Source organism: Salmo trutta, chromosome 22, assembly GCF_901001165.1.
Source record: "Salmo trutta chromosome 22, fSalTru1.1, whole genome shotgun sequence".
Taxonomy (NCBI): Eukaryota; Metazoa; Chordata; class Actinopteri; order Salmoniformes; family Salmonidae; genus Salmo; species Salmo trutta.
In genome coordinates this window covers 28,867,514-28,884,645 of record NC_042978.1, presented here as the reverse complement: position 1 = coordinate 28,884,645, position 17,132 = coordinate 28,867,514, and the positions used below count along the sequence as shown (strand labels likewise).

The 17,132-nt window shown below is 40.9% G+C and overlaps 1 protein-coding gene across 2 annotated transcripts in view; it reads left to right on the top strand.

Annotated features, from left to right (window-relative positions):
• LOC115158534 (circadian locomoter output cycles protein kaput-like) overlaps positions 1 to 17,132 on the top strand; it is a 43,413-nt gene that overhangs the window by 15,576 nt on the left and 10,705 nt on the right. Inside the window, exons 2-4 of one of the 2 annotated variants that reach the window (XM_029707608.1) lie at positions 1,238 to 1,304; positions 1,652 to 1,753; positions 4,387 to 4,478. In XM_029707608.1, the coding sequence (XP_029563468.1) occupies positions 4,459 to 4,478 (20 nt within the window). In that variant the 5' untranslated portion in view covers positions 1,238 to 1,304; positions 1,652 to 1,753; positions 4,387 to 4,458. Of the gene's footprint in view, positions 1 to 1,237; positions 1,305 to 1,508; positions 1,754 to 4,386; positions 4,479 to 17,132 lie in introns of both variants that reach the window. The other variant, XM_029707607.1, reaches the window with a different exon arrangement.

Here is a 17,132-nt window from a genome sequence, read left to right as displayed (position 1 = left end):
GCCGAAGTCGAGGATCGGTAGGATGGTCAGTTTTACGAGGGTATGTTTGGCAGCGTGAGTGAAGGTGGCTTTTTCTAGATTTAATTTTGGATTGGAGATGCTTAATGTGAGTCTGGAAAGAGAGTTTACAGTCTAACTAGACACCTAGGTATTTGTAGTTGTCCACGTATTCTAAGTCAGAGCCGTCCAGAGTAGTGATGCTGGACGGGCGGGCAGGTGCAGGCAGTGATTGATTGAATAGCATGCATTTAGTTTTACTTGCATTTAAGTCACATCCAGAGAGCAGAAAAATGGGCATAGCTGTGACAATGGCCCCTCCCCCTTCCTTTCAGGCACTTGGGGTCACACTTTATTGGGGTAGTCCATCTGTAGATGCTCTATAGATTTCCCAGCGCTCCCCTCATTCACCTAGACACTCTGCCACAGCCACCACACCCCAATGTCTGTCTCTGTGTCTTTGTTTCTCTCGGTCGCTCTCTTTCTTTCCCAAAAATATGTTCAGCTCACTATTACAGATTTATATTGGTCAGTCGAGCTCCACTGTTGACGTCCTTGCATTGGCACAAATAGGCATGATTAGGATCCCTAACCAGTTTAGAGACTAGGGCCTGTGTCTAAACCAGGATTTTATCATGCCAGTTTGTGTTTTTGGTTGCGTATTTGAGGCTGTGGCTGTCATGACCTTTCTGGCTCTTTTTATTTATTTCACCTTTATTTAACCAGGTAGGCCAGTTGAGAACAAGTTCTCATTTACAACTGCGACCTGGCCAAGATAAAGCAAAGCACTGCGACACAAACAACAACACAGAGTTACACATGGAATAAACAAGCGTACAGTCAGTAACACAATAGAAAAAAAGAAAGTCTATATACAGTGTGTGCAAATGGCGTGAGGAGGTAAGGCAATAAATAGGCCATAGTGGCGAAGTAATTAGAGTTTAGCAAATTAACACTGGAGTTATAGGTGAGCAGATGATGATGTAGAAATACTGGTGTGCAGAAGAGCAGAAAAGTAATAAAAACAATATGGGGATGAGGTAGGTAGATTGGGTGGGCTATTTACAGATGGGCTATGTACAGCCGCAGCGATCGGTTGAATCAGCTTTTCCATAATCATGCGTCATCACTAAGGATATAAGGTCATGTGTACGTCTATATGTAAGGTTATTTGTGTGTCTGTTGCAGGGTTTAAGGATGTGTGTGTTTTCAGGGTATATGTCGTGTTTTCTTATTTTAGATCCCTGAAGGAAAACGTCTCTTTTCCATTCCAGTGCCATAGCGGCTCCAGACGAACCATGTGATCGGTAAGTGCTCACCTCTGCTCTGTACTAAACGTATAGCTCTGCTTAGCCCCCTGATATGCTAAGTGGAATTTTTGCCATTTAACATTTATCGAATAAATTCATTTCAGATAGACAAGAACCTACAGTACAGAGGCTATGGTTGAATTGGGATTGAGTAAATAGAACACTTTACAGGTTAACTCATGTCTTTTGTTTTGTAACCAGTTAGAGCATCCGATGTAGCTGTCATGTGGTACGTCCACAGCCGAGCACGGTGGAATGCTCAGCTCAGCAAGGAGCCGTTGACAACCACTGGCCTTTGACAAAGGATCCTCCCAGTGACTCTTGTAACTTCCCCCCTCCCCTAGGGGGCACACAGACCTCTGCCATCCCCACAGTGCCTCCACATAGGGTGGACCTTCATCCTACACCACACTCCTCATCCTCCCACAGAGTCTGCTAGACAGGAGGTAAGGTTGGGCCGGGTGCTGCTGCCCTTCAGGAATAGAGGCTGTGTGGTATTCTGTGTGAGATATATATATATATATATATAATCTCTCACACACACACACACACACAGTTGAAGTCGGAAGTTTACATACACCTCAGCCAAATACATTTAAACTCAGTTTTTCACAATTCCTGACATTTAATCCTAGTAAAAATTCCCTGTCTTAGGTCAGTTAGGATCACCACTTTATTTTAAGAATGTGAAATATCAGAATCATAGTAGAGAGAATGATTTACTTCAGCTTTTATTTCTTTCATCACATTCCCAGTGGATCAGAAGTTTACATACACTCAATTAGTATTTGGTAGCATTGCCTTTAAATTGTTTATCTCGGGTCAAACGTTTTAGGGTAGCCTTCCACAAGCTTCCCACAATAAGTTGGGTGAATTTTGGCCCATTCCTCCTGACAGAGCTGGTGTAACTGAGTCAGGTTTGTAGGCCTCATTGCTCGCACACGCTTTTTCAGTTCTGCCCACAAATGTTCTATAGGATTGAGGTCAGGGCTTTGTGATGGCCACTCCAATACCTTGACTTTGTTGTCCTTAAGCCATTTTGGCACAACTTTGGAAGTATGCTTGGGGTCATTGTCTATTTGAAAGACCCATTTGCGACCAAGCTTTAACTTCCTGACTGATGTCTTGTGATGTTGCTTCAATATATCCACATAATTTTCCTCCCTCATGATGCCATCTATTTTGTGAAGTGCACCAGTCCCTCCTGCAGCAAAGCACCCCCACAACATGATGCTGCCACCCCATGCTTCACTGTTGGGATGGTGTACTTCGGCTTGCAAGCCTCACCCTTTTTCCTCCAAACATAATGATGGTCATTATGGCCAAACAGTTCTTTTTTTGTTTCATCAGACCAGAGGGCATTTCTCCAAAAAGTATGATATTTGTCCCCATGTGCAGTTTTAAACTGTAGTCTGTCTTTTTTATGGTGGTTTTGGAGCAGTGGCTTCTTCCTTGCTGAGCGGCCTTTCAGGTTATGTTGATATAGGACTCATTTTACTGTGGATATAGATACTTTTGTACCTGTTTCGTCCAGCATCTTCACAAGGTCCTTTGTTGTTGTTCTGGGATTGATTTGCACTTTTCGCACCAAAGTACGTTCATCTCTTGGCGACAGAATGCGTCTCCATCCTGAGGGGTATGACAGCTGCGTGGTCCCATGGTGTTTATACTTGCGTACTATTGTTTGTACAGATGAACGTGGTACCTTCAGGCGTTTGGAAATTGCTCCCAAGGATGAACCAGACTTGTGGAGGTCTATACATTTTTTCTGAGGTCTTGGCTGATTTCTTTTGATTTTCCCATGATGTCACGCAAAGAGGCACTGAGTTTGAAGGTAGGCCTTGAAATACATCCACAGGTACGCAGATGATGTCTATTAGCCTATCAGAAGCTATCAGAAGCTTCTAAAGCCGTGATATCATTTTCTGGAATTTTCCAAGCTGTTTAAAGGCACAGTCAACGCAGTGAAATAATCTGTCTGTAAACAATTGTTGGAAAAATTACTTGTCATGGACACAGTAGATGTCTTAACCGACTTTCCAAAATTATAGTTTGTTAACAAGAAATTTGTGGAGTGGTTGAAAAACGATTTTTAATGTCTCCAACTTAAGTGTATGTAAACTTCCGACTTCAACTATATATATGCATGCATACATACATACATACATACATACATACGCACGCACGCACGCACGCACACACACACACACACACACACACACACACACACACAGTACAAGTCAAAAGTTTGAGACATAAAAACTATGAAATAACAAATATGGAATCATGTAGAAACCAAAAATGTGTTAAACAAACCAAAATATTTTTTATATATGAGATTCTTCAAAGTAGCCACCCCTTGCCTTGATGACAGCTTTGCACACTCTTGGCATTCTCTCAACCAGATTCATGAGGTAGTCACCTGGAATGCATTTCAATTAACATTTGTGCCTTGTTAAAAGTTAATGTGTTGATTTTCTATCCTTCTTAATGAGTTTGAGCCAATCAGTTGTGTTGTGACAAGGTAGGGGTGGTATACAGAGAGAGCTCTATTTGGTAAAATACCATATAATGGCACGAACAGCTCAAATAAGCAAAGAGAAATGACAGTCCATCATTACTTTAAGACAAGAAGGTCAGTCAATACGAAACATTTCAACGACTTTGAAAGTTTCTTCAAGTGCATTTGCAAAAACCATCAAGCGCTATGATGAAACTGGCTGTCATGAGGACCGCCACAGGAAAGGAAGATCCAGGTCTGATGAGTCCAACATTTTGTTTCTTGAGGAATGCTTTTCCAACAGTCTTGAAGGAGTCACAACACAACTGATTGGCTCAAATGCATTAAGAAGGAAAGAAATTCCACCAAATAACTTTTAATTGGTTTCTTCATGATCCCATATATGTTATTTCATAGTTTTGATGTCTTCACTATTATTCTATAGTGTAGAAAATAGTAAAAATAAAGGAAAACCCTTGAATGAGTAGGTGTGTCCAAACTTTTGACTGGTACTGTACATTATTTTTAGTTTCAGGCCATGTACTGTAATTTCCCTGTTAATCTCGCTTTTTCTGACAGGTTCATTCACAAATGTCTACCTCACGATTAAAAGGCCCCTCTCCATAACTGCGACCCTGAACAGGCTTCAAGATGACTTCCAGTATAGGCGGGTGAGTTAGTCTACCAATCTCCTCCTACACTTGAGAGAGATTGATATCCTACCCTACCTGCTCATCTAACTGGTAGCTGTCTGTCAAATCATCTGTGACTAACAATCTATAAAATAAAACGTTTTTTAAATGTTCTCAATCTGTGCTTTACTTTGCCTGGATTTAGTCGTCATGGTGATCTCAAGCAACATTTGGTGGACCTTTAGGTGTGTGTGATTGACCTGTGTGTGGGTGGACTCAGTGGCTCTGGACCTGTTTTAACTGGCTGGGGTAGCTGAGTGACAGCAGGAATGTCCCACCAGCACGGGATCTCCCACCTTCATCCCAGGATTAGCATGTCGCTCAACCCTGCTCCGTTTTGAGTGGTTGTTTTTTAAAATTTGTTTTGCTTTTTTTAAAAATATATATATTTATGAAAAAAAAATGTTTTACCCCTTTTTCGTGGTGTCCAATTGTGTCATCGCTGCAACTCGCGTACGAACTCGGGAGAGGCGTGCATCTTCCGAAACACAACCCAACTAAGCCGCACTGCTTCTTGACACACTGCCCACTTAACCCGGAAGCCAGCCACACCAATGTGTCGGAGGAAACACTGTACACCTGGTGACCGTGTCAGCGTGCACTTGACCCGGCCCGCCACAGGAGACGCTAGTGTGCGATGGGACAAGGACATCCCTGCCGGCCAAACCCTCTCTTAACCCAGACGACGCTGGGACAATTGTGCACCGCCCCATGGGTCTCCCGGTCGCAGCCAATCAAAGGCAAATAGTTTCCTAGAAGGAGAAGTTGGGTTCCTAGAAGTACCCAGCTGAGTTTATGGCTGTTATTCACTATGGAGAGTATACTCATTCCCTTCTGGAAGGGATATACTATACCTTGCCAGGTCGTCATTGTAAATAAGAAGTTGTTCTTAATGGACTTGCCTGGTTAACTCTTTACATTCATACCCGTATAAGGGTTAAAATAGCAGATTTGGATGCTGATAAATGCCTAAATTGAAATGCAGTGGGTGTACAAAAACATGCCATATATGATGTCAGCTCAAGGTCCTCAGCTTTACAGCTCAGTATTGGTTTTGACTGACAGCCGTTCTGAACGTAAACACTGTGTGTGACAAGAAGTTGCCCCACCTCCCGCAGTTTTTTTTTGTCTGAGTAAGGGAAATGCTCTAAATAGAGGTCTCATCTTTCAAAATATATTGAGTCGTTAAGGATTATAATCAATACCACTTTGATGTCATACAAGCAGGCCAAACACCCGTTAGACTAAATCTGCACTTCACATTTCCATATCATAAAACAAATGTCATAGTATCAACGTTTATGATCACTCTGCTTGATGTACAGTTACAAGATGACATGGTGTCATACACTGGGTTGTCCTGAACAGAATGAGCCTATGCTTGTCATATTGTGAAGACATTTGGCAGGGAACACTCATCTGAATGCGCTCGTCACTCTTTTCTACAGTGCATTCAGAAAGTATTCAGACCCCTTGACTTTTTCCACATTTTGTTACGTTACAGCCTTATTCTGAAATGTATTGAATAAATGTTTTCCTCCTCAACCTACACACAATACCCCATAATGACAAAGTGAAAACAGTTATTTTTTTATGCAAATTTATTACAAATAAAAAACAGAACAATCTTATTCACATAAGTATTCAGACCGTTTGCGATGAGACTTGAAATTTTGCTCAAGTTCATCCTGTTTCCATTGATCATCCTTGATGTTTCTACAACTCGATTAGAATCCACCTGGGGTAAATTTTTAATTGTTTGGACATGATTTGGAAAGGCACACACCTGTCTATATAAGGTCCCACAGTTGACAGTGCATGTCAGCTCAAAAACCAAGCCATGAGGTGGAAGGAATTGTCCGTAGAGGTCCGAGACAGGATTGTGTCAAGGCACAGATCTGGGGAAGGGTACCAAAACATTTCTGCAGCATTAAAGGTCCCCAAGAACACAGTGGCCTCCATCATTCTTAAATGGAAGATGTTTGTAACCACCAAGACCCTTCCTAAAACTAGCCACAGGGCCAAACTGAGCAATCGGGGGAGAAGGGACTTGGTCAGGGAGGAGACCAAGAACCTGATGGTCACTCTGACAGAGCTACAGATTTCTTCTGTGGAGATGGGAGAACCTTCCTGAAGGACAACCATCTTTGCAGCACTCCACCAATCAGGCCTTTATGGTAGTGGCCAGATGGAAGCCGCTCCTCAGTAAAAGACACCTAAATGACTCTCAGACCGTGAGAAACAAGATTATCTGGTCTGATGAAACCAAGATTGGTTTCCTTGATTGGTTTCATCAAGTGCGGGCTCTGAAAATAGCTGTCCAGCGATGCTCCCCATCCAACATGACACAGCTTAGGAGGATCTGCAGAGAAGAGTGGGAGCAACTCCCCAAATACAGGTGTGCCAAGCTTGTAGCATCATAAGAAGACTCAATGCTGTAATCACTGCCAAAGGTGCTTCAACAAATTACTGAGTAAAGGGTCTGAATACTTATGTAAATGTATATTTCAGTTTTTTATGTTTAATGAACTTGCAAAAATTTCTACACTTGTTTTTTTGCTTTGTCATTATGGGGTATTGTGTGGAGTTTGATGAGGGGGAAATGTAAAAAAAAAATCGGTTTTAGAATAAGGCTGTAACGTAACAAAGTGGAAAAAGTCAAGGAGTCTGAATACGTTCCGAATGCACTGTATGTGCACTTTCCCTGTGAAAGCCTAACACTGTAAGATCGTATTTTACAACTTAGTTAGCCATGTTGGCAATAGAACATGCTTTCAAATGATGCCCACCAGACCGGATTGTGAATTATAATGGACCATTTTTGGAATGCATAAACAACAACAGTAATTGTGTGATGCTGGGCTGTGTTCCAAAAGAAAACAAACACGTCTGCTTGCTCTAGTTCCTCGACAGCACACCTGAGAGCTCAAAATAGCACCTTTTTATAGTTGAAGACTCTTCTTTGAGTCATAAAAGTGCATTGAAATTATGTAGGAACAGTGCACACTTTGGAGAGGTACAGTGCCTTCTGAAAGTATTCACACCCCTCAACTTTTTCCACATGTTAAAGTGGGATTAAAATTGATATAATTGTGATTTTTGCTAACGGTCTACACAAAATACTCTGTCAAAGTGGAAGAATAATTCTAACAAAAAATCTGAAAAACAAAACACATATCTTGAGACAATACATGTTAGAAACACCTTTGGCAGCGACTACAGCTGTGAATATTTTAGGATACGTCTCGAAGAGCTTTGCACACCTGGATTGCACAATATAAAATTCTTCAAGCTCTGTCAAGTTGCTTATTGCTAAAATGCTATTTCCAAGTCTTGCCATAGATTTTCAAGTTGATTTTAAGTCAAAACTAACTAGGCCACTCAGGAACATTCAATGTCATCTTGGTAAGCAACTCCAGTGTAGATTTGGCCTTGTGTTTTAGGTTATTGTCCTGCTGAAAGGTAAATTTGTCTCCCAGTGTCTGTTGGATAGAAGACTGGACCAGGTTTTTCTCTAGGATTTTGACTGTGCATAGCTGTATTCTGTTACTTTCTATCCTAAAAAACTCCCTTTCCTATGACAAGCATACCAATAACATGATGCAGCCACCACCATGCTTGAATATATGAATAGCGGTACTCAGTTATGTGTTGGATTTGCACCAAACAATGTTGTTGATCCATCCTCCATTTTTTTCATATCACAATCATTAAACTCCGTTTTAAAATTGACATTGGCCTCATGGTGAAATCCCTGAGCAGTTTCCTTCCTCTCTGGCAACTGAGGTAGGAAGGACGTCTGCATCGTTGTTGTGACTGGGTGTATTGATACATCATCCAAAGTCTAATTAATAACTTTACCATGCTCAAAGGGATTTTCAGTGTCTGCTTTTTTATTTTTAGACATCTACCAATCGGTGCCCTTCTTTGTTAGGTATTGAAAAACCTCCCTGGTCTTTGGTTGAATCTGTGCTTGAAATTCACTACTCGATTTGAGGGACCGTACAATTATTTTTATGTGTGCGGTACAGAGATGGGCTAGTCATTCAAAAATCATGTTAACCACTATTTTTGAACACAGAATAAGCCCATGCATCTTATGTGATTTTAAGCACATTTTTACTCCTGAACATTTCCGCTTGTAAGTTTTCATAATTTTGAAAATGTTCTACAAAGACAATTCCACTTGACATTATGGGCTTATTGTGTGTATATCAGAAATACAAAATCAAAATGTAATCAATTTGAAATTCAGGCTGTAACACAACAACATTTTGAAAAAGTAAAGAATTATGAAGACACTGTATGTGGTCACTTGGAGACACCAGTTAGACCTCTCACTCAAACCCTTGTCATTTTTTTTGTCTTATTTTGCACCTACCCCAAATTTCCCATGAATATTCTTATCATGTTACTGAATGTATCCAGAGTATTGTCAGATTTCGTTAACAAATGCAATGAAAGTACAGCAAATGTAAAATGCATATATAACCAACAGTGTAATGTTTGGATTCAGTCTTGTCAGATGAACTGTTTTGTCCTCACCTTTTTAGTCTAATAATTTTCCCATAATCTCCAAAATGTTCTTCTTTAAATTGCTGCCATGGTCATGCATATGCTTTCCATATTTCTTCTGTAAGAAACATTTCAATTTAGCCCTATTCATATAGGACAACTCCAGCAAGTGTATGGGGTTGAATAGAGGTTAGAACATTTTTAAATCCATTTACTTATTCACACTAGCTGCTACTTAAAGGAATAAATGGTAATTATTTGTAAGGATTGAAAACAAACTGCACAACCGCTATAGAAATACCCTTTGTCAAAAGTCCTTTGTTAGTTTTGTGTAAGGTATGTTAATAGTTTAGCAGGGGTGTCAAACTCATTTGCCCTGTGGGCTGCATTTGGTCTTCACTGAGGTTGAGGGCTGCACATAATGTTGATATTTCCTCGCCATCAAAACGTGCAAAAATGTTCCTCTATCAATCGCTTCTGGAATTTTCTACGTTCCCTGACTGTCTAGCTTTCGTTTCAATGACTAATAGCACGCTGGACAGAGTGAAGAGACTATAAATGTAGGTCCATTATTTCTACACAGTTTCCATGTGGTTTTTGTCATTTCATTCAATTTTCCCCTGAAAAACAAGATTGAAATGGGCCTTGAGTTTGACACGTGGTCTAAGGTACAGTCGTATGGAAATGTTTGGGCACCCCTGAATTTCCATGATTTCCATTTATAAATAATTGGGTGTTTGGATCAGCAATTTCATTTTGATCTATCAAATAACTGATGGAAACAGTAATATTTCAGTAGTGAAATGAGGTTTATTGGATCAACAGAAAATGTGCAATATGCATCAAAACAAAATTAGACAGGTGCATAAAGTTTGGGCACCCCAATAGAAAAATCACATCAATATTTAGTAGAGCCTCCTTTTGCTAAAATAACAGCCTCTAGACGCTTCCTATAGCCTCTAATGAGTGTGTGGATTCTGGATGAAGGTATTTTGGACCATTCCTCCTTCCAAAACATCTCCAGTTCAGTTAGGTTTGATGGTTGCCGAGCATGGATAGCCCGCTTCAAATCATCCCACAGATTCTCAATGATATTCAGGTCTGGGGACTGGGATGGCCTGTCCAGAACATTGTACTTGTTCCTCTGCATAAATGCCTGGGTAGATTTTTAGCAGTGTTTTGGGTCGTTGTCTTGTTGAAATATCCAGCCTCAGCTTAACTTCAACTTTGTGACTGATTCTACAACATTATTCCCAAGAATCTGCTGATATTGAGTGGAATCCATGCGACCCTCAACATTGTACTTGTTCCCACGGGGGACCAGTACGGAAAAAAAAAAAAAATGTATGAAATGTATGCATTCACTACTGTAAGTCGCTCTGGATAAGAGCGTCTGCTAAATGACTAAAATGTAAAAAAAAAAAAAAAAAGTTAAATGTTAACACGATTCCCAGTACCGGCACTGGCCACACAGCCCCACAGCATGATGGAACCCCCACCAAATGTTACTGTGGGTAGCAAGTGTTTTTCTTGGAACGCTGTGTTCTTCTGCCGCCATGCATAACGTCCCTTGTTATGACCAAATAACTCAATCGTTGTTTCATCAGTCCACTGCACCTTATTCCAAAAGGAAGCTGGCTTGTCCAAATATGCGTTTGCATACCTCAAGCGACTCTGTTTGTGGCGTGTGTGCAGAAAAGGCATCTTCCGCATCACTCTCCCATACAGCTTCTCCTTGTGCAAAGTGCGCTGAATTGTTGAACGATGCACAGTGACACCATCTGCAGCAAGATGATGTTGTAGGTATTTGGAGGTGGTCTGGGCTGTTTTTGACCGTTCTCACCATCCTTCGCCTTTGTCTCTCCGATATTTTACTTGGCCTGCCACTTCTGGCCTTAACAAGAACTGTGCCTGTGGTCTTCCATTTCCTCACTATGTTCCTCACAGTGGACACTGACAGCTTACATCTCTGCGATAGCTTTTTGTAGCCTTCCTCTAAACCATAATGTTGAACAATCTTTGTGTTCAGGTCATTTGAGAGTTGTTTTGAGGCCCCCATGTTGCCACTCTTCAGAGGAGAGTCAAAGAGAACAATAACTTGCAATTGGCCACCTTAAATACCTTTTCTCGTGATTGGATGCACTTGTCTATGAAGTTCAAGGCTTAATGAGCTCACCAAACCAATTGTGTGTTCCAATTAATCAGTGCTAAGTAGTTACAGGTATTCAAATCAACAGAATGACAAGGGTGCCCAAATTTTTGCATAGCCTGTTTTTCACATCTGATTTAATTTGATACAACTTAATATTGCTACACTAAAAATCTTCGTCTGGACAATACCCCAGTACTCAGCTTTTATTAGAAAATGAATGGCATGCCACTGTGATAAATTTCTGTGACAATAGAGTAAATTATTATGCAGCCTCAGAGGGGTGCCCAAACTTTTTCATACGACTGTATGTTGATGGCAGTTGTGTAAGTATGTTTTGTGTGAGCAGGGCCTGTTGCTCATTGTCCCTTGGATAATAGGGTTTTGTTGCCACACCCATAGAGCCCTCAGGTCCTCTGTAGGAGGCAAAGGTTAGAGCTGATGAACACTATTACCACCATCTTAAATACACAATCCTCAGGCTTTACATGGCATCATATAAAACACTGGCAGCTTTAGGTGGCCTAATCTAATTGTGTGCTATGGGTGGAATTTCATTTGGTCATGTGGCATCTTTAAGGGCATGTTGTTAAAGCTCTGATACCTCCAGGAAGGGGAATGTAATAAGAAAGTTCTTCTTTCCGTCCATATCAGTTCACATTTCTCCCGAGTCCCATTCTCATATGAGAGCAAACACCATTAGGGTAAATGATAAGCCAGAGCCTGACTACACTTATCTTTGGCTTGGTGTGGGATGTACAATATAGCTGGGATGATAAACCCAAAATTACCCACACCGACATTGCCCTCTTACCGGAGCAGTTTGCTTAGGTCGGTAATTTTCATAGATTTTTCTACACAACGTTCCTGCACATATTTTTTTGTTCTAAAACTATTATTTGGCCAACGGTGATCGCTCCCTCTCCCCACTGTGCACACAGAGGAGGGAGGGATGCTTTCTGATAAGCACAAGCATATGACCAATTCTCCAAATGCAATTGCAGGACAGACTGTTTTCAAAGGTACTACTGTTTATTTCTCACCTCTTAATATTGAGTTCATGCCACCACTTTACAACCGGAGTATGGTTTTGATGTGCCCACCGAGCGGAGTGCACCATTTGAGCTGAATAGGCTTAAATCAAGTAGCCTAGTACTGGAAAGTTTTGTTGGACATTACATTTACTGATAGCCATATAGGCTAATATAAGCTAATAAAACAAATCTAGCAACAAGATCATATTTAGAGTTAGCAATCTAGCTAAGTGTTTTGAGTTCTCACTTCCACACGTGGTGAATAATATAGCCTAGAACAGGGGTGTCAAACACATTCCATGGAGGGCCTAATGTCTACAGGTTTTTGGTTTTTCCTTTCAATTAAGCCCTAGACAACCAGGTGTGGGGAGTTCCTTACTAATTAGTGACCATCATTCATCAATTAAGTACAAAGGAGGAGTGAAAACCTGCAAACATCTCGGCCCTCCCTGGAATAAATTTGACACCTGTGGCCAAGGTAAATTAGGCATCAGCAAATTCATCTCTGAAGACCTCAAAACAAATCTGATCATTCTGGATCCTATTTTGACAGGTTGCACATCAAAATATCAATCATGCATTCCCTGGAAATAATTTACGTTTTCTATCATAGGCTATACCATCTCAGTTACTTGTCTTGGCATAACAACAAAAAACTGCCACGAATGGAAAGTAGGCCTAATTGTCCATTTAAAAACAAAATATATATATATATATATATATATATGTGTATATATATATCAACGTATTTATTTATATATCGTTGTATTTATCACTATCAAGCAAAATAGTTACATTTTATCATATTACTTTTGGTCCATATCGCCCAGCACATGGTTGTAAAATGCTTGTTTACTCTTCATTACTGTATTTGTTGTTTGCTATTAAACTATTGTGTTTCTACATTGTTGACTATAATGGGTTTGTCTAAAAATAGCATTGGTGAGTGTAACAAGCTGATTTGTTTGAAGTAGCCCTGGGTTAAAAAAACAAAAACACAAGCACCACATTATTCTCATGCTCACACAGCATGCACAGAAACGCATGAAGGCAAATTAGGCACAGATGCACACATACAGAAAAGCGTGCCAGTATACGTCATTCAACAGAATGTCATACGCTCAGATCAGCACCCCCCCACCACTCCAAGGACTCTTGGTTAGTGGTCCATTAATTATTGTTCAATGAGAAGTGTGCAGTGAAAATAGACCTTGGAGGGAGCAACCTTGAGGGAATCTTATTTGAGTCAGAAAATGATGTTCATATGACAGGGAAGATATAGAAAACCTTACAGAGAGCATATCCAACTGACAATCTCTTAGGAAAAAAGACAAAGTAACTGATGTTGGCACAAGATGGAGGGAAAGTTGGCGCATAACTAACAAAATTACGGTTAATGAAAATATATGCTTAATCCAGTATAAACTAATGTATGTAATTTATTATACATGAGAGAATTCACAAATTCTACAGCACAACTGCAGAGTCATGTCTTAAGTGTAAAACTAATAATGACTCAATAATCCATGCTTTCTGGTAACGCTATAAAGTCTGGAAGTTGTGGGCAGCGCTAGAAAGTTGGCTGTCAGAAGTATTACAATGTAAATGTACTTTTAATCTGTCTGCCTGCATATCTTAAGACATTTGCCTATGGGTGTGTATTCAGTGCTTGACTTGGGCCGGAGCTGTCCGGAACACCATACTGGCACTTTCAATTTTTGGGGTATTGCGTACCGGCCTTTTGCTGGCCCAGATTCACACACCCTGGCAAAAAAGGTTGATCAAAGTGGAATGAAGGCGGGATCTTCATTGAATAGCAATGGAGAGTGGGCATTCATTTCCTGATTTACGGTTTGTTCAAGTTTATTTGCCGTTAGTCTGTGAATCCTTGAGTGACAGTAGGCTGTTCGAGATTGCACTGATTAAAAATGTGCCAGATGAGGGTCAGATGAGGGTCAAATGAGGGTTTGTAAAGTCATGAAAAGTCCATGGAAATTAGTTTCATAATTGTTGTTCATGTAATTCATGAAAGCACATATCAGCCATTATCGGAATGGCCCTTCAGTGCTGCGAGTGTGCCAGTGTGAGTGGGCCGTTGCCCGAGGGGAGAGAGTGCGTCATTTCAGTAGCAGGTATAAAATAATTGCGGTCTAACTATACTGAACAAAAATATAAACACAACATGCAGCAATTTCAAAGATTTTACTGAGTTAGAGTTCATGTAAGGAAATCAGTCAATTGAAATAAATTCATTAGGCTATGGATTTCACATGACTGGGCAGGGGTGCAGCCATGGGTGGGCCTTGGTGGGCATAGGCCCACCCACTGGAGAGCCAATCAGAATGAGTTTTTCCCCATAAAATGTATTTATTACAGATCTAAAAACTTAGCACACTCTTGGCATTCTCTCAACCAGCTTCACCTGGAATGCTTTTCCAACAGTCTTGAAGGAGTTCCCACATATGCTGAGCACTTGTTGGCTGCTTTTCTTTCACTCTGCGGTCCAACTCATCCCAGTTGGGTTGAGGCTGGGTGATTGTGGAGGGCAGGTCATCTGATACAGCACTCCATCACTCTCCTCCTTGGTCGAATAGCCCTTACACAGCCTGGAGGTGTGTTAGGTCATTGTCCTGTTGAAAACAAATGAATGTCCCACTAAGCGCAAACCAGATGGGATGGCGTATCACTGCAGAAAGCTGTGGTAGCCATGCTGGTTAAGTATGCCTTGAATTCTAAATAAATCACAGACAATGTCACCAGCAAAGCACCATCACACCACCACCTCCATGCTTTACGGTGGGAACCACAGATACGGAGATCATCCGTTCACCTACTCTGCGTCTCACGAAGACACAGAGGTTGGAACCAAAAATCTCAAATTTGGACTGGTCGAATGTCCATTGCTCGTGTTTATTGGCCCAATCAAGTCTCTTCTTCTTATTGGTGTCCTTCAGTAGTGGTTTCTTTGCAGCAATTCGACCATGAAGGCCTGATTCACGCAGTCTCTGAACAGTTGATGTTGATGTGTCTGTTACTTGAACTCTGTGAAGCATTTATTTGGGCTGCAATTTCTGAGGCTGGTAACTCTAATGAACTTATCCTCTGCAGCAGAGGTAACTCTGGGTCTTCTTTTCCTGTGAAGGTACTCATGAGAGCCAGTTTCATCATAGCGCTTGATGGTTTTTGCAACTGCACTTGAAGAAACTTTCAAAGTTCTTGAAATTTTCCATATTGACTGCCCTGCATGTCTTAAAGGTATGATGGACTGTCGTTTCTCTTTGCTTATTTGAGCTGTTCTTGCCATAATATGGACTTAGCCCTATTTGGTAAAAGACCATCTTCTGTATACCACCCCTACCTTGTCACAACACAACTGATTGGCTCAAACGCATTAAGAAGGAAAGAAATGTTGCACATTAACTTTTAACAAGGTATAAGGTTAATTGAAATGCATTCCAGATGACTACCTCATGAAGCTGGTTGAGAGAATGCCAAGAGTGTGCAAAGCTGTCATAAAGGCAAAGGGTGGCTACTTTGAAGAATCTCAAATACACGTTTTTTTTTTGGTTACTACATGATTCCATATGTGTTATTTCATAGTTTTGATGTCTTTACTATTATTCTACAAATAAAGAAAAACCCTTGAATGAGTAGGTGTCTAAACTTTTGCTTTGATCCGTCTGTCCGTCATCTAGTTAGACATCTTGCTTTGATGTAGCCTACCTTATCCATTTGATCCCTGATTTATTGAATGAAGAAATCATTTTATAAAGACAAAAGTATTTGGTTGTGATGCTGAAAAAGTCAAGCCTGCACACCCAGGAGCTCTCCTGATGGAGGGTTGGCCACATGTTGATAACATGTGACTAACAGTGCAGTTCTATGTGGGGGCTAAGTGCCTTGATCAATGGCAGGAGTTGGTATATCTACATGGGATCAGACAAAAGTTTTCCAGTGTCAGTAATGTTTACTTTTTCATGTAGGCTATAATAAGTCATGAAAATATGGTTCAAAGTATAGAGGTCTATATAGCATAATGCAATTTGTGAATTTCGGTGAACATAGTCTAATGTACCGACTTGGAAAAAGACAGCTCCTGCAATTCTTCCATCCCAAGTCAAGCACTGGGTGTAGTGAGATACGCAATGGGCTGGATGATTCTCTTCTCATCTTGAAAAAACTTGGAAGTCAATCAATCTGCCATCATTGACACAATGGAAAAATCTAATAATTTACTATTGGGATAGCATGGGTGGTTTGTATCTGGAGTGTATGAAAAAAACGATGACAAATATACATACACACACACACACACACACAAAAGTATGTGGGCACCCCTTCAAATTAGTGGATTCAGCTATTTCAGTCACACCCGTTGCTGACGGTGTATAAAATGAAGCACAGAGCCATGCAGTCTCCATAGACAAACATTGGAAATAAAATGTCCTTACTGAAGAGCTCAGTGACTTTCAATGTGGCACCTTCATAGGATGCCACCTTTCCAACAAGTCAGTTCATCAAATTTCGGCCCTGCTAGAGCTAGGAGCAACAACGGCTCAACCGAAGTGGTAGGCCACATAAGCTCACAGAACGAGATCAACAAGTCCTGAAACGTGTAGTGTGTAAAAATCATCTGTCCTCTGTTGTATCACTCACTACCGGGTTCCAAACTGCCTCTGGAAGCAACGTCCGCACAAGAACTGTTAGTCGGGAGCTTAATGAAATGGATTTCCATGGCCGAGCAGCCGCATACAAGCCTAAGATCACCATGCGCAATGCCAAGCATCGGCTGGAGTGGTGTAAAGCTTGCCGCCATTGGACTCTGGAGCAGTGGAATCGCGTTCTATGGAAAGATGAATCACGCTTCACCATCTGGCAGTCCAACAGACGAATCTGGGTTTGGCAGATGCCAGGAGAACGCTACTTGCCCCAAAG